The following is a 21,507-nucleotide window of genomic DNA, read 5'->3' as shown; positions in this document are numbered from 1 at the left end:
TGTTTTGGTCGTGGCGCGCGTCATCGCTCCATGCGTATGCTGAAATTGGACCATTCGATACGGCAATTCGGCTTGTGGCGAGTTACTAATATGAATCGCAGCCGTGCCGAATTATCCCCAATTACGAATGTTCAAATAACGAGGTTTTACTGTATTTCCCTCCAATGGCATTTGAAGTCCCTATTCAGCTCTCCCATAAGGAAAAGGTTCCTCACCCATTTACTTAGGACGTTGTCATCCGATGCTGTGGGTGGAGCGTGTAATGTGGGGTGGATGGATCTGTATTTTAGTCCAGTTTTTGTTTACATTACGGTGCCCTGGTGCTGATTACGTGTGCTGCTTTTCAGGCTGGAAGCCTCTATTGATCTGGTGAAGGATGTGTACTCTGCTGCCAAGAAGCTGAAGATGGACCGCGTGAGACAGGTAAAACTCCACGAGCGTTTTTTTCTTTTCCCCTCCGTAATTCAAGATCAAGATGTAACAACCGTGGACAGAGCCGTTGATGCCACCTCGCCAACAGCGCCTCCTACCTTCTGCAAGATCACAGCTGCACAGCCGACCAAGATCTGCCCTTTAGCTCATGGAGACAACTCCCAATGCCTCTCTCAGTAACCGCCCTCTGAGACGACAGGCATTGGCGTGGTCTCCGCTATTCCGGCGACCCAAGGGGGAACACAATTGCTTCGTTTTAAATGGTTCCTTCTCTTCTGTACCCTGACATTCACACGGCTCCTGTAGGTGGGGGAGAAAAGTGAAAGAAAAGTTGTGAAAGGCGTATAAAACTTAACAAAACTAAGTTTTATTTCACCAAGTAAGGCCCACTCGGCTAAATGGCTCTCTTTCAGAAGCGACCTGGCCACAAATGATGATAGGTTATGTGGATATTTATAGCAGCCAAATACTCTAAACACAAATTCTTAGGTTTTTTCGATAAAGTCACGTAGGTAAAAACATTAAAAAGTAAAATAAAATAAAATCACGACGTTTCGGAGGCAACACAAGCTTCCGTCTTCAGGTGGTACCGTCACAGCCACGACAGCTGTGTCAAGTAAATGAGGGATTACAGGAGCTACCACTCCGTTTATATAATGGTTGGAGAAGGAGTGGTAGCTCCTGCAATCTCTCATTTACTTGATACAGCTGTCGTGGCTGTGACGGTACCACCTGAAGACGGAAGCTTGTGTTGCCTCCGAAACGTCGTGATTTTATTTTATTTTACTTTTTTTATGTTTTTACCTACGTGACTTTACCGAAAAAACCTAAGAATATGAATCCTTGCAGTCACGAAAGCTTCAAATCTAGAACTCTAAACACATGTTTCTAAAAATGGAGAGAATAACCAGAGGACCCGGATAAAATCCATGCAAACTCCAAATATGCAATAGGCATCAGGGTTTGAATCGAACTCGTGACCTCCTGCATACCAGGCGAGGGAGTTAACATCTCACCACCGCGGTAGGTTTTGCGTGTTTGTAGCCAGGTGTTCTGTTCATGCCACCGCTTGCAGAAAGACCTCCACTAGAAGGACTTTTAGAGATCGCCTCGAGGAAGATATTTTGACCTCCCCTTACACGCTGGCCCAGACGTCTTGGTTGGCGTAGAGCAGTGTTCTTCATCGCAAGGCCCACAGGCCACTGGTGGGCCCCTGGTGGCCTTGCGTGCGGCCCCCGACAATATACAAATGTGAAAACACCCCCATCATCGTGCTGTCAACCCCCAATGGTTTCAAATGTGTGGGGTCCTCGCGCTGGTGATGTTTTATCGGTGAAAGCCCCCCCACCTTCTGAAAATTAGCGAAGAACACTGGCGTAGAAGTTTCCTTGTCTCGGTACGAATAGGCGAGGTTCAGAGGTTGCAAACGGGTTTTGATTCCTTACCCGTACCCGGCCGCACCAGGGTCGCCAGGTACGGGTACGGGTACCCGTTCCCTACCCGTACCCTACCCGAAATGAGTGACTAACAGTTACTCACCAGTGACTCACGGCCTACCCGTACCCGGCCGCACCAGGGTCGTAAACGGGTACCCGTACCCGGCCGGGTACGGGTACCCGGCCGGGTACGGGTAGCCGAGTATCGGGTAGGGTACGGGTATCGGGTACCCGGTTGCGACCTCTGGCGAGGTTAGCCTGCGCTTCAAAACATCCTCTCATCATTATGCTGGTCGTACTTCTCCGGGAGCAGGTGTGCGGAGACTACCTTCTGTCTTGCGTGGACGGCACCAACTGCATCTCGTACCGAAACTTCGCCGGCCACATGGATGACTCGCGCCTGCTCGCCCAGGTGGACGCCTTCATCCAAAGCCACCTGGTGGAGATTTCCGAAGGGGAAGAGTTCCTCAAGCTGCCTCGCCTGCAGGTAAGAACCGTGAGGTTTTTTCGGACCCTTTTGAGACATCGAGAGGTTATTCGGGCTACTCTTCCACCATACATAGCCAGATGTCTCTTGTATGTATGTACGTTGAACTTCTTTTTCTCCGTACATAGCCAACAGTGCTAATTGGAGGTGCAGGGAAAGGACTGCAAGCACACAAAGCGGTTCTCAAGAAATGAGTTTTCAAATGAGTCTTGGGAGATTAAGGACAATATAACAATGTTGACCCTGAATCGTGACAATTCATTGAGTGGTCAAGATGACGGCGACGAAGATAACACGTTCGACAATGAAGCCCCTCCTATAAATTATGATAACGGTGATGAACTTGACAAGTGAACCGGTTCGTTTTCTGTTGACGTCAGGTGGAAGTGGTGCTGGAAGAAAACGTCTGGCTGCCCAGTAACGGCAAACTCTGCACCAAGGTGATAGACTGGGTGCAGCGCTGCATCTGGGAGAAGGGCGAGCGTCTGGAAGACCTCCTGCAGAAGGTTTGTGGGGTGCCTCGCTGCCCATGTTGGTGGGAGGTCGGGGGGGGGGGGGGCCTTACGGGGAAACGATCACAACCGCGTCTAGCGCCAGGGCGCACGTAGCATTTGTCATTCATCGCTCTGTCTCCCTCACTTTTTCCTCCAACCCCTCTTCTTTCTCTCCGCTTACACGCCCGCCCCTGCGCAGCCGTAACCGTAACCAACCAGGAGATTTTTGCAGCGTCGTTTTATTTAGGTGGATGCCTTGCCAGTTTATTTTTTGTTACGCTTGCTGTACGTAAAAATCCGTGGGTAGAAAAAATGCGCTGTGACTTTTGCGATTGCGTCGGCTGATTTGTAGATAATCAGCCTGCTACTTGTAGAGTTGTGTAGCGGCACTTTGCCGTTTGTAGCTATTTCGCTACGCAGCAGGGCAATTTTACGCTGGTGCTGACGTTCGAAATAATTTGGTCTTTTAATGTGCTGGCGAGCTACATTTTCAAATTGACCACGGTTAGGTTCCAACAATGACTTTGAATATTTTAAAATTGTGCACGATGGTCGAGTTTCAAGGCAGTTTTTTTTCCGCCCGTTCAGATGGTAGTGTGAATTGAGACACATTTGTTGCAAAGGGAATTCGACCTATAGATTGAGAATCCTTAATTTTATTGCACATCAACTTTGGAATCTGAAGGAAGATGCAGCCTAAAAAACAAATGTTTCTTATTTTGTTGTAGATAGATACCTAAGCTTTGAATCCTGACCTCGCCAAAACAAGTGTGAAGCTTCGTTAATGATTTTTATTTTAAAGTCTATCGTTGTGGTCAAAAACCCATCGTTATGGCATCTGTGGCACATTTGCTGGGCCTAATTTAAAAAGTATTTAGCCCTCATTAACAGGCTTTAAACTTGTGTATCACATCCTAGGATAAATATTTATAGGATAAGAACTCTTGTGTTTATTTTTGGGTTGCATCTTTCCACCCTATATTGTGGCTTGCTGTCGTTGCATTGTAGGCGACGATGAGACGGTCACCAATCGTGTGAACCAGCGTGTTCGTTGAGTGTTAAGTAACACTGCTGCAAAAGTATCCTGGTTGGTTTCACTTAATGAACACAACAGCAATGACGAATCTGGTTGTCAGGGTCGCTGTGTACGCAGGCGGCGGCGTGTGTGTGTGTGCGAGGTGCAATTGTCTGCCGTACGACCTCCTGCATGAGCTCGCCGCGAGAGAGAGCGTTTTTATAAAAGGGCAGCGTCGTTGTCATGGATCGCGGCGAATCCTTGGCGGTCAGGAACCCCCAAACGCTTAGGCAACGGCACGTAAAACAACAGTCTGTGTGAGATGTGGGTCCAGCCTCATGCTCGTCGCTATTCCGTTAACATTTTTCTTAACGACCTAATGCAATGCGTTGCACTGGGCAAGACAGACATGCTCGTGTTGAATTTTTTGCTGGGGTAGTGTTTGATGGCGGTGAAGGGCAACTTGAGTGAGATTGGCTGCATTTTCAATTGCTTCGTATTGCTGTGGTTTCAGCTTTTGGGCACCTGACCAAAGGGGTAAACAGTAATCGATCATGTCACGCGAGCTGCCTATGGTTATTGATCGCCTCCCGCAAACTGCGTACGTGGTTGCCTCCGCGCAGTTTACAGAATGTTTGAGACTTAGTTAAGAAGGGGAGGTGCGTTTGTATGTGTTTTTCCGTGAACAAAACAACGTTTTCATGATGTTTTAAAAATATGATGATGCCCGTTTGATAGAAATGGTATTCCTGTGATGTTGTTACATGTATAAGCTGTATCGTCGGTGTTTTGTTTATTTTGTTTAATTTATTTAAATTCACCGTCGTTTTATTTTCGAATCCTGAACAAACCATAGGGGTTAAACTCAAGGAAAGTATATTTTATTTATATTTGTTTTCCCCCCCACCCAGGATCCTCAGGTGAGGTTGTCCAATCTTGTCGAAGCTGCCACGCTTTCCCCCAAGTGGATTTTAGTCTTTGTTTTAAGATGTACGAAACATGCAGTGTTACCACCGCAGAAGAGGCCTTAACTACGTCTTTACATCTTAACATAACCCGAAACCCTTAATCTATATTTTTTTGTTTGTTATTGCATTGCCTTCTCTACCTTGGGTTGTGCTTTTTGCAGACTCCTCTTCCCCAGCCTCCGGTGCTGTGGGTTCTGCTTGGCTTCAAGTCAAAATATTGACGTGGTAAACGTGAAATTGCAAGCATGTGGTTTGCCGTAGCTTTATAACACACCAAAAAAGAAGGGCATATTAATGGGGGGGGGGGGGGGGGTTCTGGTGGGGTACCTTTTGTGGCTTATAGGTAGGGCTTGTTGTGTTACGTACATGAGCTTGCTTTGATTTTAATTTCGTATGTTTTCTGTTTTTTTTTTTCCCTTGCTTTGTCGAGACCTAACATTTATTGAATGGGCAGCGTTTGTATTGTCTCTTTTTTTTTTCTTTAGGGTTTTTTGGGGGGTGGGTGGGGAAAAAGAAAAACCCAGAAGCGGTGGCAGCCATTTAGATCCTAATTTTTCGTTTTTTTTTCTCACTTAATTTCCTTCCCAGGTGTAAGCCACCGAAAGGTAAGCAACGTCCCAGGTGTGCGGTTGCCGTGGAGATGAAGTGTTGGCACGCCGAGGTGGAACAAGTTAACGGACACTCCAGCCTGCAAGATTCCATTTGGATCGTTTCCAAAGCCGAGCGAATGGCTCGTAGATAGTATTCGCCCGTTTTTATTATTTTCTATTTCTTCTTCTTCTTTATAACAAAACAAAGACTGAGCAACACTTACTTTTTTTTTGGCCGCATCTATTTGGACACATTATTTTTTATCTCCCTCTGGCCACACACCCCTACGCCCCCCCCCCTCCACCACCTCTTGGCCTGCATTATTAAATGGAATTCGTCCAGCGAGATGTCAAGATCCACGCTTAGTCACCCTTTCACCGACAGCTCTCCTGCTATTACAGTGTGACGGGACACCCTGGTATTATACGCTGGGCTCAGCTATGCATACCTGAACACGATACCTTTTTGCAAGGGGGTGTCAAGTCGCCCCACTGTCCAATTTTGGAGGATTCAAGAACCCCCCCGCCCCCACGTCAGTAAAAAATATTTTTTGCCAAACGAGTTCCGAGTTTGCTGCGATGGATAATTAGCGCAGCAACAGATTTTTTTTTTTTACTAATGTCTAAAATGCCATCGTACTGAGAGCGGACACGAAATTATCAACAAGTATAATCCGCACGTTAAAGTGATCCGATATCTTTACTGAAAGACAACTCCACACACGTTATGTAGTCTACAGAAATTGGCCAAAATATTTTTTTCACGTTTTTCATTTTACCGAAAATATTTTATCCTGGACAATCGCTAGAGATGGAACAACATCATGTTGGCAAGGGTGTCCAGGTTGACACGAGATACATAACGACTTTTTGTTTTATATTCTTCATACACCGTACGTGTTTTTATACAAAGTAACATTTTTGTGAAAACAATTATTTCACACTTTTTTTTTTACAAAAGAAACACCGCACCTGCAACAACCACACAGATTCACCTTCAAGTGCTGCAGTTGCAAGTTGATGTACCCACGTGCACAATTTAAGTTTATTTATATTGTCACTCCAACCAGAGCACCTCCCTATTGGCTGGGAACGTGCATTGATGGGGAAAGCTCAACGCACAGAAGACGAGCATTGCTCACCTGCCAATAAAATGCACCGACTACCCGTGACCAATTTCCTCTTGCGTACACGGGTCAGAAGTTAGATTTTCCCTGAGATTAGCACTAGCGGTTAGAAGCATTTGTAACAGGGATTGGGAATCTACGGTCCGGGAATTCATTTCATATGGGTCGATGGCCACAGTTAATTGGGCCGTACCACGTCAAAACAATATTCATCCGTCACTGCGCATAATCTCTTAGTCGCACTAAGCTTGTCCTAGAGGGGAAAATTTTCAATCTGGCAGAATATTGTTTTTCTAATTTTAGCGTTTGCAGTCGCTTCTGTCACCGCAAGAGCATCCTTTAGAATTGGTCGGCACGCAAATTATTAGGTAATGCTACGGGGTGTGTCTGTTTTGTGTGTGTTTTTAATGTGCGGCCCACTGCCAAGATAATTTATGGTTCCCATTTGGCCCTCAGGAGAAGTTTATTCCAAGCTTTGGTGGGCAGTGTTGTGGCAAATAGGGGTGGATCTCCGTGATGGAATGGGCCCTTGGGTTTCAAACGGGGATTGTTGGCTGCTTTTTAAGTAGGCGGAAGCCCCTTTCGTGAGTAAACGGGATGTTTTAGGGCATTTTATATTTCTGCACACTTTTTTTTTTCCCCAAACACTTGAGGGATTCCGGATAATGGTTGTTTAACTATCATCATCAGTGAATTCGAGGATGGGGGTTGTCCAAAGATTACATCTCCTTTTTGGTTGGCTGCAAATTTGGAGCCCAAGCAAAGTTTAGAGTTAAATTTGATGTTGGGGTTTTTTTTTACTAATTACATTTCTGAGCGAAACCCCCCCCCCCTCCTCCCCCCTTTGAGAGCATCCATGATCCTGCGTCAAGCACAGTTAACCGCAAAACCAGCCCCGTCATTTATCCACGAAGATCTAAAATCCGGCTGGCTAAACTAGCGGTATGCAAGCATAATTTAATTTGTCAGCAACGATTTTCAATTCGCTCGCTCAAATTTCACAAGGAGGGATTTGGTTTCTGCCCAATTTTGCGAGGTACTGATGTACAAAACACATCACATTCTGCCATCGTTGATTATACAGCGTTAGCACATTTAATGGTGTTGGTTCGCACCATTGTATAGAAATATTTACAGACTTTTACATCATCTCGAATGAGAAGCCCGCTTCAAGCTCTTGGAATTTTTTTTATTTTTTTTGGGTCATCAATGAAAGCAGGAAAATACCGGCCCCTCTACTCTACCTTTTTCGGCAACGTTAAGTTTTAAAATGTGAATGATATTTTACTTTCACCAATTATTATAAAAGGTTAAGATCGATAACCCGATTAACCTTCCTTTTCCAACTTGTGGCAGCAATGAGGCGCTGTGTTTGGACGCTGCCATCTTATTTGACTTAAATTATTTTCCTACTAATCAATCCCTTGAGTTGAAGCAAGCTCCTGGCAGAAGACGAAGAAATGCGGTTGTTAGGATTTTAAAGTACAAATTAAGTGAGCAGGTTGCCCTGCCCGGGTTATTTTATCATTTGTTTCGCTAACTTTCCTCCCCCCGAATGCAGCTGTTTGCCGAGGTAAGTCTCAAGTCATTTCGCTGGACCAGATTCACGATGTTAATCATGAGAAACCCCGATCTTTGCCCGCTCACCGCAGTGTGTGTGTGCGCGCGCGTGGTCCGTCCGTGTGTGCGATCTGTCAAGTTTGCGAGTTGAGTGAGCGAGCGTGCGATGGTTTTGAAGACCTTGTCTTGCGCAGGAATTGAGAGCCCATTCCACGAACTTCCTCATCCTCCTCCCCTACCCGCCCCCCCGGCCTAACCTAGACCCTGTTCCCCCCAGCCGCCCACCCTCGCCTCCTCCCTTGTCCTGCTAATCTTGCCCCTTTTTTTGCTTTCCAGGTACACTGCTGCGCTTTTGGAGGGCATAGATAGCATTTGTGCGTGTGACTTTCGACCGTTAAAACTTTTTAAGCGCAAAGTGTTGGCAGTACAAGCTCAAGCTGGCAAAACCTTGTCGCCATAGTCATTGCCAACTGCATTGTAATGGATATGTACATAGTAGGGTAACATTACGGGACGTGGCCTTGTTTGCATCTTTTAAAGATCGCTGGTCATTTCCCTAAATGTTAGCAGGCTATGTACGTGTTTTTATTGCAAGGCAGCGTTAATGGCGATGATGGTCGGGTTATTTTGCCGGTTTGTGTTTGACAGCCGACTTTATGAACTACTCGCACTAAGAATTGATGACGGTTTGGTCGCGCAGCAATAGGAGAAATCTAAACATTGCCCTGTGAAATAATGAAATAAAAGAAGTCGTTAAAATGTTAACTGAAGGAATCTGATCTAAAATGCATGATATTAAGCTTGAGCTAAAATAAATAAACATGCATGGGACACATTTATAATGTGACCATGTTTTTTAATTGGATGAAAATGGAAACCAATGAAAAAAAACTGATCTTATAGAAAACTAGGTTTGTACCCTGGGGTGTCTGACACACGTTTGAAGCTTTGTTAATGAGGAAATAATTTGAAACCAGTGATGTCACTGAATTGGCATATTAAAACTGTGACATCACAGTATCAATAGATGGGGTTGTTCAAAATAACGTATAAAGATAATCCCCATTATGAGCACACGTGTACTATTACGTTGTATTACCGGACATTTTTATGAAAGGTTTTGTCTTGCCGGTTAAAGTGGCAATATCATTGTGTGACATCGCGAGGTGACTGTTATTATCACAAATTAATTACTTCCGAGGTTGTAAAAGCATTATGGAACCTATGCAAGTGCATGGCTTTTCTTGATTTTTTTAACAAGAAAAGTTTCGGCTAGTGCAGAGAAAGTCCTTGGTCACTTAGACGTTTTATTTCCGTCAATGACGAAGCTTGGAACTCGTGTCGGGCAACTCGTGACACGCAGCCAGGGTACGCAGCAACACGGAAACGTCTATTCGTTTCTGGCTTTGTTGCCCATCCTTTCAAACCAATATTCTTCTTAACCACTACACAGAAAACTAACACACTTAAGATGTGCCTGCTAACCGCAACTCAACAGAGACGGCGTTGAGTGGCGGTTTCGCTACCGTTAGGCGTACATTGCTCTGGGAGGTACTACACAGAGTGTCGCCCCTGTCTCTCCCCCCCCCCCCTCCTCTGCCTTCTCTCTCTTTGCCCTTGCTATCTCTTTCCTCCCCCCCCCCCCCCCATTTGTCCTGTGTTTGTTGAACACGATCAGGTTCAAAAGCTGTACTTTTCGGCTGAACACAAACTGCTCGAAAGGAGCCACCCTGAGTCTCCGCAAGACAGTTCCAGTGAGGGCGAAGATGCCGCTAATAACACGAAGGTAACGGTTGTATCCGTATTTACCCAAATGATTGTACGTTGTAACCGAATTGATGCAGCGCCGAAAATCTGTGTAGTGTAGCTGGGACGATCAGCGGTCATTGCTCCCCTGGTTCATTCTGTGGATATAACACATTCCTGCGGAGGGAGCTGGTAGGAACGTTGGGTTGCTCGGTCAATGGCCAGGGTCAACGGCGGCGCGGTGTATTCTGCAAATATGCCCGACCTGAGGGTGGGCACAAGCCAGCCCCTCCCCACCAAGCCCCTGCAATTTTTGGATGCACGACGGACAGACATAATAATCCCCTGTGGGCTGCTGTAACCAGGAGGTTCCTACCAGTAATTAACCCTTTGCCCTGCCAAGACATCTTCAAGTTGCAGGGTGGGTCCCGTTCACCGCTGAATCTCTGAATGTGCAAGCGGTTCGCATGAATTTATTTCGAGAGTCATTGAGCCGCTGTTTTTAAAAACATTGTACTCACCGCAGGTAACTGTAGCGACACGACCGCATTCTATAATAGCTGCCGCCAAACTATGCCACACGCCAATGGCGGAGCCAGGATTTTCAGGTAGGGGGGAGCAACCCCTCCAGCAATTAAAACTGATAGAAGTTGTTAGTAAGGACTTGTCCCTTGCTTTTTATTCGACGCGTGTGCGGTGATGGCGCGGCTATCGATCGAGGGTCGAATTCGAACCGTGTGAGATCGGCATCGCGCTCGCTGAAGGTGAATGTACTGTATACGCAACTGCGCACAATTCTGTGAGTCACTTATAACTGCTTTGCCGTTACTTATTACCAATTATGGACTCAGACTATTGTCCTATCATCTCAGTCCCTGGCACGTAATAATATGCTACACAGTGGCAGTGGGGGTCGCAAAATGCCGATTTGTTACTAACAAACCCCAATGATCCAATCATTGGGGGTGCACGTACCACCCCCCCCCCCCCTGCACTGGCTCCACCAGTGCCACACGCCCTTCCGTAAGAAAATCTGGTTGCATAACGTTTGTCATCGGAATGGTAAAGGTTTAACATACATTCCGGATCCCGTGATCTGATTTGAAAACGTGTAGGCCTTATATGCCTTTGCCACGATCCAAGTTTGCCAAATTCTACAATTGCTGCAAGTTCGTTAATTTTAATAAAACAAAAAAAAATTAAAACCCCTTCCCACAGAAACATCTCCTGTGGCCAAACCCTTGGCAGAACTCTCCTGAAAAAGTCTTGGGGGGGGGGGGCGGGGGGGGCTCGAGGTGTAAAAGTAAAAAATAAAAGGCGGCGAGACTTGACGGCAGGCGTTTGGTTGTGTGTCTGTCCCGCGCAGAAAAACCTTCACCGGGACGGCAAGCGCAAGAAGATCGGCGTTGCCACCACGAACGGCACCACGCATCTGAATACCGGTGACATGAAGTCTCCCTGCAAGTCGCTCACCACCGCCGCTCGCAACCTCTTGCAGCAGCAGCAGCAGCAGCAGAGTCAAAACGGCGGTGGCTGCAGCAATGGCGGCAGCGGCAGCAACAACATCTTCAGCAAGCACGAGTGGAAGATCATTGCCTCTGAAAAGAGCTCCGGTGATTATTATTATAATTCTGCTATAGTAATGAATGTCGGTTTAACACGTAGACTTTCGCCACCGCTATTATTCATATTGGAGGTTTGTTTGGGATGGATCGCGTAAGACCGAAACAGGAGGATTCTCCACAACTCTGGCTGTCACCTGATGATGCTGCTTGTTGACACTTGGCAAAGCGTCTCGGTACTCGAATTTGTAAAATGCTGTAGTGGGTTTACTCTCCAACACAACCGGTGTGCTGAACCAGTAACGAATTGGCACGTTTTGTTCACGTGACAAACCTTACGAATTGGCCGTGTCGGGTGGTGGTGTGTTTAACACGTTTATATTAACACGATCTAACCCTCAAAAAAATAAACCTACAATTCTGAATAAACGTGATCGTAAGCGAGACCCGACATCAAATTATCACTCTGAGATCTCTTTTACCAGTGGCAAAATATAGTAGTAGGTTTTTACCCTATTAAACTGGTACAAAACTGACACCTTTATTCAAGGCATTATGTTTGCAATAACCACAACACAAGTAGTCAAAAAAGCAAACAAAAAGAAGCAACTCTGATAATGATAATAATATGCACCGTCCTTGAAGTTGATCAATCCACTTCAAGGACCAATCAACTTCAGGGACAGTGCATATTATCATTATCAGAGTTGCTTCTTTTTGTTTGCTTATTTGACTACTTGTGTTGTGGTTATTGCAAACATAATGCCTTGAATAAAGGTGTCAGTTTTGTACCAGTTTAAAAGGGTAAAAACGTACTACTATCAAATTATCACTGAATGCGCCCAATCACATCTGAACCACATAGGGCTAAGCTAATGCTTAGATTGGCGACCCAGCATGCAACAGCGGCTGTAGGGGGCGGGTGGGAAGGCTACATTATTGACCAGCGGAGAGCAGTGGAGCAATATCTTGCTCCCACTTGTGTTATTGTACTATCCCCAGCTTCAACCCACAAGTGGGCATCACGGTGACCCTCATCCAGCAGCGGAATGACAGTGCCGTACGCGTGTATGCGTCCGTGTACAAACGGGCGCATCGTTTAAATTGACTTTCATTACACGTTGGCCTATTGTGAAAGCTGTGTATAATTTGACGTGGACCTTGCCTCGTTAAATAACAATGATGGTGCGTTGGTGCTCCGGTTACGACAAGTTGTGGGCCGTCTAGCGAACCGCGGTTGCCAGGGTTGCCCTTGAAAACAAACGTGACGTGTGGCTGAGTGTTGGGAGATTGATTTTTTTTTTCTCCGCCTTGGCCGCATCAGCCACGTCAGTACGTGAATGCACAGGGTGGGAAGCACAGAGTCAAATCCCACCCCCCCCCGCTATGACACGATCTTGGATTTGACGGTGTGTATCTGTTTCGCCCGCACAAGAAAGGACTAAAAAAAATAGTTAATAATATCGTGTTTAATATAGTGTTCTATCCGACTTGAATGTTACCGATGATTAGTGGAACCTTGTACTTTACTTTCTGAACCATGTATGTACATTTATATACACTCTTACATTTGCTATACTACACACGTAGGCGAACACCCACAACTTGCGTGAATTGGTGCTTACGCGGGATTACACGTAACCTAACCCCAGCCTGCGTTCCCGCGAGACCTTGCTGTATAGTACAAACATAGATGTTGCTGCACTGCCCTCTGCTGGCCACCCACGTAGCCCTCAGCAGGCAGTTATTTGTACTCTAGATTTGAAGTTATAGTGACTGCAAGGATCCATACTCTTTGGTTATTTCGGTAAAGTCACGTAGATGAAAAATAATAATAAAAATAAGAAAATGAAAATAACTAAATTAAATCGTGACGTTTCGGAGGCAACGCAAGCTTCCGTCATCAGGTGGAACAGCCACAGCAAAATTACTGTAGTGAGTAGAGAGAGATATTTGTAACAAGCGATTTTTATATAGAGCTATTTATTTTATTTTATTTTTCATCTACGTGACTTTACCGAAAGAACCAAAGAGTATTTGTACTCGTTCAGTGCATGGCAGTCGCCTACATTTGCACAATTTTAGGCTCAACCATGATTGCCTTTCCAAAAATCTGATGAGATTTGGTAGCATTGTGGGTACTGTGTCATCGGAACTTGCGTGCTTTTCATTATGAGCGGGGGTGACCAAACCTCCTGACCCTACGAGACACGAACCAAAAATCTTCATACGGCCGAGGGCCACACAAACGTGAGATGGGTTCGGCTAAGACGGGTGGTCTGCAACCCGCGTCTCCCGGTGCTGCATACTGAACATCTGTGAAAAAAGCTTTCTAGCTCATCGGATTCCTCCGGTATAAATACACATTCTGATTCTTTAACGACTGCAGTGGGCCCCTTGAAATTCAAACAAATTACTCGGTTCATCTTCTTGGTTCTTTCTGTAAAGTCATGTAGAAGGATAAAAATAAAACATAATAAAATAATTCTCACGACGTTTCGGCCACAACACAAGACAGCATCAGATGCTGTCTTCCCGACAGACCTGTTCTTCACCTGAGGACGGCTGCTTGCGTTGTGGCCGAAAACGTCGTGAGAATTATTTTATTATGTTTTTATTTTATTATTTCCCTTCTACGTGACTTTACCGAAAGAACCAAGAAGATGAATCCCTGCGGTCACGAAAGCTTTAAATCGAAAAATTACTCTGTTTTTATTGCTGACCCCTGAGCTCACCACCACCACCAACCTTTTGCCGTCATCCTTTCCCTCCCGCCGCACACAGATATGCAGTACCTGTCGCTGGCGGTGCTGAGCGGCACACTGTGCGCCATCTCGCTGCACGGCCGCGCCTCCAGCCCGCGCGTGTCCCCCGCCACCACGCCGGTGCTCTCCAAGAGCTCCAGCCTGGAGGCCGGCCTGGACCTGGAGGAGCCTGACGCGGCGTTGCTCTCCGGCATGCACTACGAGCGCTGCGGCCTGGGAGCCGCCTCGCTCAATGGCAGCCTCATCGCCGCCGGTAACGCGGGACGCGCGCACGATTTGTGAGCACAATTGAGAGTCGGAATGTCCATTTAATGAGGGTTCTTGGGTTGGATTGTGTAAATGTTTTATAATCCTCCACCGCCTGACACGGCCGGTGAGGTTTGTCACGTGAACAAAACGTGCTAATTAGTTTAACACACAGGCTTTCGCGACCAATATCCATAATATAGATTTTTTTTTGGGGTTTAGAGCACATAAATATAAATGTGTCCGTAAACCCGCCACCACCCAACAGCCAATTAGTAAGGTTTGTCACGTCAACAGAACGTGCCACTTGGTTACGAGTACAGCACACCGGTTGTGTGTTGGAGAGCAAGTCCACCGCTCGCTAAACACGTGCCAGTTAGCTAGTTCAGCCTGCCGGTGTGTTGGCGAGTAAATCCACAAGATTTACAATCGTAATATTGTTTGTGCCACACATTGGTAACACTTGTGCCGAAGGGCCTGGGTTTAAACTATAAAACTATAAACGACTTGTTTATTTTACCAGGTAAGGCCCACCAAGCTGTAAAGCTTTTTTATCAGAAGCAACCCGCCCCCACAAATGATAGCTCAACGAAGTGGCTTATCAAGTGGAAATCTATAGCAACCAAATACTCTCAAACACAGGTCTCGAAATGCGGGAGAGAAAAACCCACACGACCATGGGGAGAACATGCAAACTCCAAATATACAGGCGTCAAGAGTTGTAATCGAACCCACGATCTCCTCTACCAGGCCAAGGTAGTTAACATCTCACCACCGTGGTGCCTGGGTTTCCTATTCCCCCCCCCCCCCCCCCCGCTCACTAAGCACGCACACACGGCTACCTTGTTGATGATTTTTTTTTCCCCCCATCTCTCGTCCTTCGGCAGGCGGCTACAACCGGGAGGAGTGTCTGCGTACCGTGGAACGCTACGATGCCAGCACGGACAGCTGGTCCTTCATCGCGCCCATGAACACCCCACGTGCTCGCTTCCAGATGGCGACGCTCATGGTATGAGGGCCTCCCCTTCCTCCCTCCCTCCCTGCACACCCACAAAGTTCCCGTAAATGCACGGTCAGTTGATTTGAAATGAATGCTTACACTGAGTCGTGTGTGGAAGTCTATTCTTTTGCACTGTCACCGTCCACTGGCCTTTGTTATTCTTAACATTTGTCAATTCCCCTTGGACCACGGAGCGTGTGGCTGAGAGCGTTTTAGGGGCAGGCGAGTAATTACAATTCGTGTAAAAAAATATATAGATTAAAATTACCCTCCATTTTCCCGGCTGGACATCTGTGCAAAAGAGCGTCATAGTTCATCGGATTCCTCCAGTATAAATAAATTGTGATTCTGAGAAAAAAATTATTCAGATTTTCTTTCAGTTGTGTAACTACGCCTATTACCAAATCACACGGGAGTTTTCCCGGGCTCGTCGGATCTCGGAGGCTAAGCAGGATTGAGTCTGGACAGAGCTGGGCTTGGGTGATGACCATGTATAAGGCGGAGCGGAGATATGTAGATGACGGAGCAGTGCAACAAATATCCATTGTTGTGCTGCATTTCTATACTCCCACGTCTGTGCTCCCCTCCATCACCAACGTGTACTGACCAGCGCGCGGTGAAGTGGTCAAACAAAACCTGCAAGGCGCGTGGAAAGGCCTGCATGGATTTTTTTTTACCTTTTTATGTCCATTTTCAGAGCAGTTTAAAAATAATAACAGTAAAAAGTGCGGTTGATTCACGTTATACCCTGGCAGCAGAGGTCGCAATTGGGTACCCGATACCCGGCTACCCGTACCCAGCCGGGTACGGGTAGCCGGGTACGGGTAGCCGGGTATCGGGTAGGGTACGGGTACCCGTTTGCGACCCTGGTGCGGCCGGGTACGGGTAAGGAATCAAAACTCGTTTGAGACCTCTGCCTGGCAGTAAGGTGGCCACCAGGAGTAGCTCCCCACCTGAGAACCTTCGTTCAAAACGAGGCAAGCTGTGGTTGAACTGGGTTCTGGTCTCGCCGTTTCGTTTCTACCGCTCGCTGCAGGAGGCTGCTCTGTACGAAACCCAACACCAAATCACGTAACACTACCATCCTCAACCAAACTTGCGTGTGTGATCCGTCTTTGTTACGCTGGTGTGTTGCGAGGTAGACCCCCCCCACCTCGCACGCAGACATTTACAAAGGGCATTGTTTACAAGTGCGGCAATAATGCCACCAGCAGCTCGCCCGGACTTGAGAAAAAGGCAGGCGTGCCAATTTTGGCGGCCGAACAAATGTAAGATGATGCTCTCTTTAAGATTACACGGAACATTGGCTGCTGCTGCTGAATAGAATTGAATGGCTTTTGACTACAACTCGGATGAGATTATTTACCATCGGGCTTTCAACAGTAATGCTGTGATGACCGTTCAGACCGTTCTGTTTTTAAGAACACGTGTGATTGTTTTAACGGAACGCTCACGCACTTTCTTTGTAAAAATAGTCTTGTAGGAAAATATTTCCTCCCATGACGCATTACCACCCAACGTCGTTCCTACCCTGTACGTTAACTTTTTAGAAGAGGCAATCTATTGGCAGAGTGGTCGGCACACTGCTATGAATCCAAAAGGTGTCTGGGTTAAGCTTTGTCATCTCATCATTTCTCCAGCCAATTTTAAGTACAACTTTAGGGGTACGTTGCCTATGACCAAATCGCCCGGAAAGTGTCCAATCTTGTCAGGTCTCGGAAGCTAAGCTCAGCTTGGATAGTGCCTGGCTGAGTGACCACCATGTATAAACCAGGAGTTTGAGGCCGCTGTAGGGTTATGGTGGAAAGCAGAGGGCAGGGCAGTGAAATGGGACTGGTTTCCCCTTGGTCTGTGCAGGTTCGGTTTGTATGATTTTGTGAATATGCGGCCAACCTTTTTCCTACCCTAAATTCGAGCTGTGCGCTTTGTATTCGAATCTACATGCGGCTATGTGGTCGGATGTGGGACAACAATGTGCACTGTGTGTGTGTACCGTGTGTACAACGAGTGGAGCGCTGGGTTGCTAATACACAGCAAGTTGGCACAGTTGGTGGCACAGGTGGTGCATAGGCCAGTCATCTCAGCGAGTCGCGACCCATGGCACCTGGGTCTGTCCCGTGACCTCCTGCCAGCGGGCGTTTGACACTTCACGTGGCCTTAACGTGCACATAGCCTGGCACAAGCACCGTGATGACGTCCCCGTCACTTGGCGAATGTTGGTTGGTGGTGTTGTACTGTGCGTGTACTGCGTGTACTGTGTGCAATACTCGGGAGGCAGCTGTCGCCTCGCTTTACGCGCCCTGTTTTTGGACCGTCTACTACCAACTGCCACTAACTACTACCTGCTACCTACTACCAACTGCCACTACTACCTGCTACCAACTGCCACTAACTACTACCTGCTACCTACTACCAACTGCCACTACTACCAACTACCAACTGCCACTAACTACTACCTGCTACCTACTACCAACTGCCACTACTACCAACTACCAACTGCCACTAACTACTACCTACTACCAACTGCCACTACTACCTGCTACCAACTGCCACTGCTACCATGTAGAGGGGGGGGGGGCCCTTTTGTACTTTCCTGCAAATTTTCTTCTACCCCCACGTTCAACCGGCAATGGACCCAGCGTGTTGAGAGTGTGGTCAAAGGAAACCCACATGCCCTGCATGGCGTGTGCGGAGGCAAAGTGGACTACACGACAACAGGGCTGTGTACGTTTGAGAAGCAAATAGTGACCTTTGTCCGTATTGAAAGGCTGCCGCCCCCTCCCGACCAGAATGTTGAGCACAAACCTCCGTGATGGTTTGCACGGGGAAGTCGCGCGCGATTTTTGACGTTGGCTGCTCGTTGCAGGGCAAGCTGTTTGCCAGAATGTTGAGCACAATTGACCAGAATGTTGAGCACAAACCTCCGTGATGGTTTGCACGGGGAAGTCGCGCGCGATTTTTGATGTTGGCTGCTCGTTGCAGGGCAAGCTGTTTGCTCTTGGAGGTTCCAACGGACACTCGGACGAGCTGAGCTCTGGGGAGGTTTACGATCCAGATGCCGACCAGTGGATGTCCATCCCTGAGCTTCGCACCAACCGCTGCAATGCAGGTCAGCAGTCGTCCTTGTTACGCTTCGTGGACATTTCATTACTCGCTCATAATAATAATAATGATCTAAAAAAAATGTATGTGCAACTCAGAGTATTTTATACATGACAAGCGCTTTGTCTTCGCATTACTCCTCGACACGTTTGAAATGGGTATCCCCAATGCCGGCTGTCAAACAAAAGTCGACACGGCGCATGGCCTGTAAACTCGCTCATTAGTCCAGCAGTGTTTATTGCCTTTTTTTTAAAGTGTCTTGTGATACGATCGCATTAGAACGCGCACTATAAATCCACGTATTGTCTTCAAAAGGTGCTGCCGATCTTCATGCTGCATATAACCCCCATGCCCCCTATTGCCGCCTATTCAGGTGTGGCGGTGCTGAAGGATCGGCTGTACATTGTCGGTGGATCAGACCCCTATGGCCAGAAAGGTCTGCGGAGCTGCGATGCCTTCGACCCGATCTCAAAGACGTGGATCACTTGCTCGCCGACAAACACTCGTAAGCTTAGTTTTGATTCGCTGTTATTACACTGGTCAACACACTTTTTCTGGCATAAGGTATTCCAACGGTTTGAATGTAATTTTGGGGTGCTGATTCCAAATCTGGCATCAGTTTTTGTCCATCACATCAGGTTTTTGAGATGTCAAATATTGCATTTTCAATAAAAACTGCAGAAGAAAAATATGAAATAAATGTGGATATCTACATAAAATGATATTATAAACACACTATCCTAAAAATACAGCACCATATTTAAACACTAAAGCAGTCACTGACTCGCAACAACTTGCAATCATAAGTGACAGAGTTAATTTCGGGTAAAATCAATGAAAATGGGATATGCCGATAGCATAAAAATGAGATGTGATAGAGCAAATCTGAGATCAGATTTGGAATCAGCACCCTGAAATTAGTCTAAAACAGCTGCAAAAGTCCAGGCCAGAAAAAATTGTTTTTTTTTTGTTGACCAGTGTTATTATTGTTCATTGTGCTTGTATATGCCGGAAATCATCGCTGAGTTCGCGATAGACTTTTTTCCGGAGGGTCCTGTAGGGGGGACGATGTTGCTGCTGCTGTGTGAAATTTCAGTTGAGTAATTTGCAGGTAATATTTTAGCAATGGGATGTTTGGCCATGGTGGCAAGATGTAAACAACCTTGCCTGTTTTACAGGAGGTCGTGGGCTCAATCCTGACCTGGAGTTTGCATGTTCTCTCTGTGGTCATGTGGATTTTTCTCCAGAGTCTTCCGTTTTTTTTCCCTCCACATTTTAGAAACATGCATTTTAGAGTATTTGGCTGCTGTACATTTCCACATGATAAGCCACTTCGTTGAGCTATCATTTGTGATTGCCAGGTCGCTTCTGAAAAAAATAGTTGTATAGTTTAGTGGGCCGTACCCAGTAAAATAAAAATTGTTTGGTTCAATGTATTATTATTTCGGCTGTGGGAAGAATCTGTGAGGAACCCAGAGGAATCGCATGTGGAACAGATGTAGAACATGGTTTCCCCGAGTTGGGATCCGAACCCAGGCTGTGTTATGTCTGAGGCACAAGTGTTAACCACTGCGCCATCCTGGCGCCCTTGAGAGAAAGATAATTACCTTTGTGCTGACAAAGAGTTTGAGAAGAAGAGCGGCTAATGATGAGAGGGTGGCTGTTTATGATATGGCAGGGATATTGAGAACACTGATCAGTGGCTTCAGCAAAGACTGTGACGGTAGTAGTAGAAGTAGTTGTCGCCACAGCAATGAGGAGAACACAGATGAACCATGAGCGAGTAGAGATTCACGGAGGAGACGTTGACAGTCAAGGTTGACGGTAGTAGCCATAAAAATAGCAGTAACAGATGCAAGAAGATGTATCAAATTAGGATACGTGTTTTTCATTTGTTTGGCACTTGAATTCATAAGTGTCTCAAATGTGACGGTGCATTAGTAACTACTAAACTACTGTGGATGTTACCTCTCCTTTGTCTTCAGCGTATCCCCCTCTTGGAAACTGAAAATCGGTGATTTTGAGAGGCGATGTAGTAGTGATACTCTTAGTTCTTTCGGTAAAGTCACGTAGGTAAAAAATGAAATTAAAATGAATAAAAATTTACCTACGTGACTTTATCGAAAGAATTAAGAGTGAATCCTTGCAGTCACGAAAGCTTCAAATCTAGATGTAGTAGTGAGTCCGCTCAGTGCTGAACCGTCAGACAGTAATTCGTTAAATTCATAAAATCTCCCCGTCAGTCGGGTGAAACGTGTCTTGTTCTAGGACGTGGTCACCACCCCCTGCAATTTGTGCTCTGCTCTGGGCTCGTGTTGAGCTACAATAAAAAAAATAATTGTTGAAAATTGGTTTTTTACCCTTCTATCTGGCAACAAAACTGACACCTTTTTACAAGGAGTCATGTTTGCATAGACCACAATACCTGCAGTCATAATGCAAACAAAAAAACTATTATCAGAGTTGTGTTTTTATTGCATTATGACTGCAGGTATTGTGGTCTATGCAAACATGACTCCTTGTAAAAAAGTGTCAGTTTTGTTGCCAGATAGAAGGGTAAAAAACCAATTATCATATTTTTACTGGCAAATGAGGTTCCAATGGTGTAAAAAATAATTGTTGCTCCGTACGTAAATATATTAACGCCACGACCTCGCCTCGCCCGACCCACCAGACCGGCACCAGGCGTCGGTGTGCGAACTGGACGGCTTCCTGTACGTGGTGGGTGGCAGCGAGGCGTGGAACTGCCTCAACACGGTGGAGCGCTACGACCCGCTCGCAGACACCTGGTCCTTCGTGGCGCCCATGAACGTGGCGCGTCGCGGCGCCGGCGTCGCTGCCTACAACGGTATTCATTGGTGATGGGGGGGGGCTGGGGAACGGGGTGGGGGGGGGGGGGCTGGGGAACGGGGTGGGGGGGGTGGGCTGGGGAACGGGGTGGGGGGGGGCCTCGCTCTCTGAGGTTTTTCTCTCGTGC

General features: G+C 46.6%; 1 protein-coding gene across 1 annotated transcript in view; it reads left to right on the top strand.

The window, feature by feature from the left end:
• IVNS1ABP (influenza virus NS1A binding protein) overlaps window positions 1-21,507 on the top strand; it is a 68,855-nt gene that overhangs the window by 38,857 nt on the left and 8,491 nt on the right. Inside the window, exons 5-14 of the mRNA XM_061578749.1 lie at window positions 348-423; window positions 2,182-2,355; window positions 2,736-2,861; window positions 9,788-9,895; window positions 11,222-11,468; window positions 14,202-14,435; window positions 15,316-15,437; window positions 18,411-18,537; window positions 18,904-19,035; window positions 21,205-21,378. Of these exons, the coding sequence (XP_061434733.1) occupies window positions 348-423; window positions 2,182-2,355; window positions 2,736-2,861; window positions 9,788-9,895; window positions 11,222-11,468; window positions 14,202-14,435; window positions 15,316-15,437; window positions 18,411-18,537; window positions 18,904-19,035; window positions 21,205-21,378 (1,520 nt within the window). The remainder of the gene's footprint in view (window positions 1-347; window positions 424-2,181; window positions 2,356-2,735; window positions 2,862-9,787; window positions 9,896-11,221; window positions 11,469-14,201; window positions 14,436-15,315; window positions 15,438-18,410; window positions 18,538-18,903; window positions 19,036-21,204; window positions 21,379-21,507) is intronic.

The sequence above is a fragment of the Lethenteron reissneri genome, chromosome 67 (genome assembly GCF_015708825.2).
Source record: "Lethenteron reissneri isolate LAM-NWPU_2019-01 chromosome 67, ASM1570882v1, whole genome shotgun sequence".
In the NCBI taxonomy this organism is placed as follows: domain Eukaryota; kingdom Metazoa; phylum Chordata; class Hyperoartia; order Petromyzontiformes; family Petromyzontidae; genus Lethenteron; species Lethenteron reissneri.
Note: the sequence above shows the minus strand (reverse complement) of the source record. Positions and strands in the feature narration are given on the sequence as shown.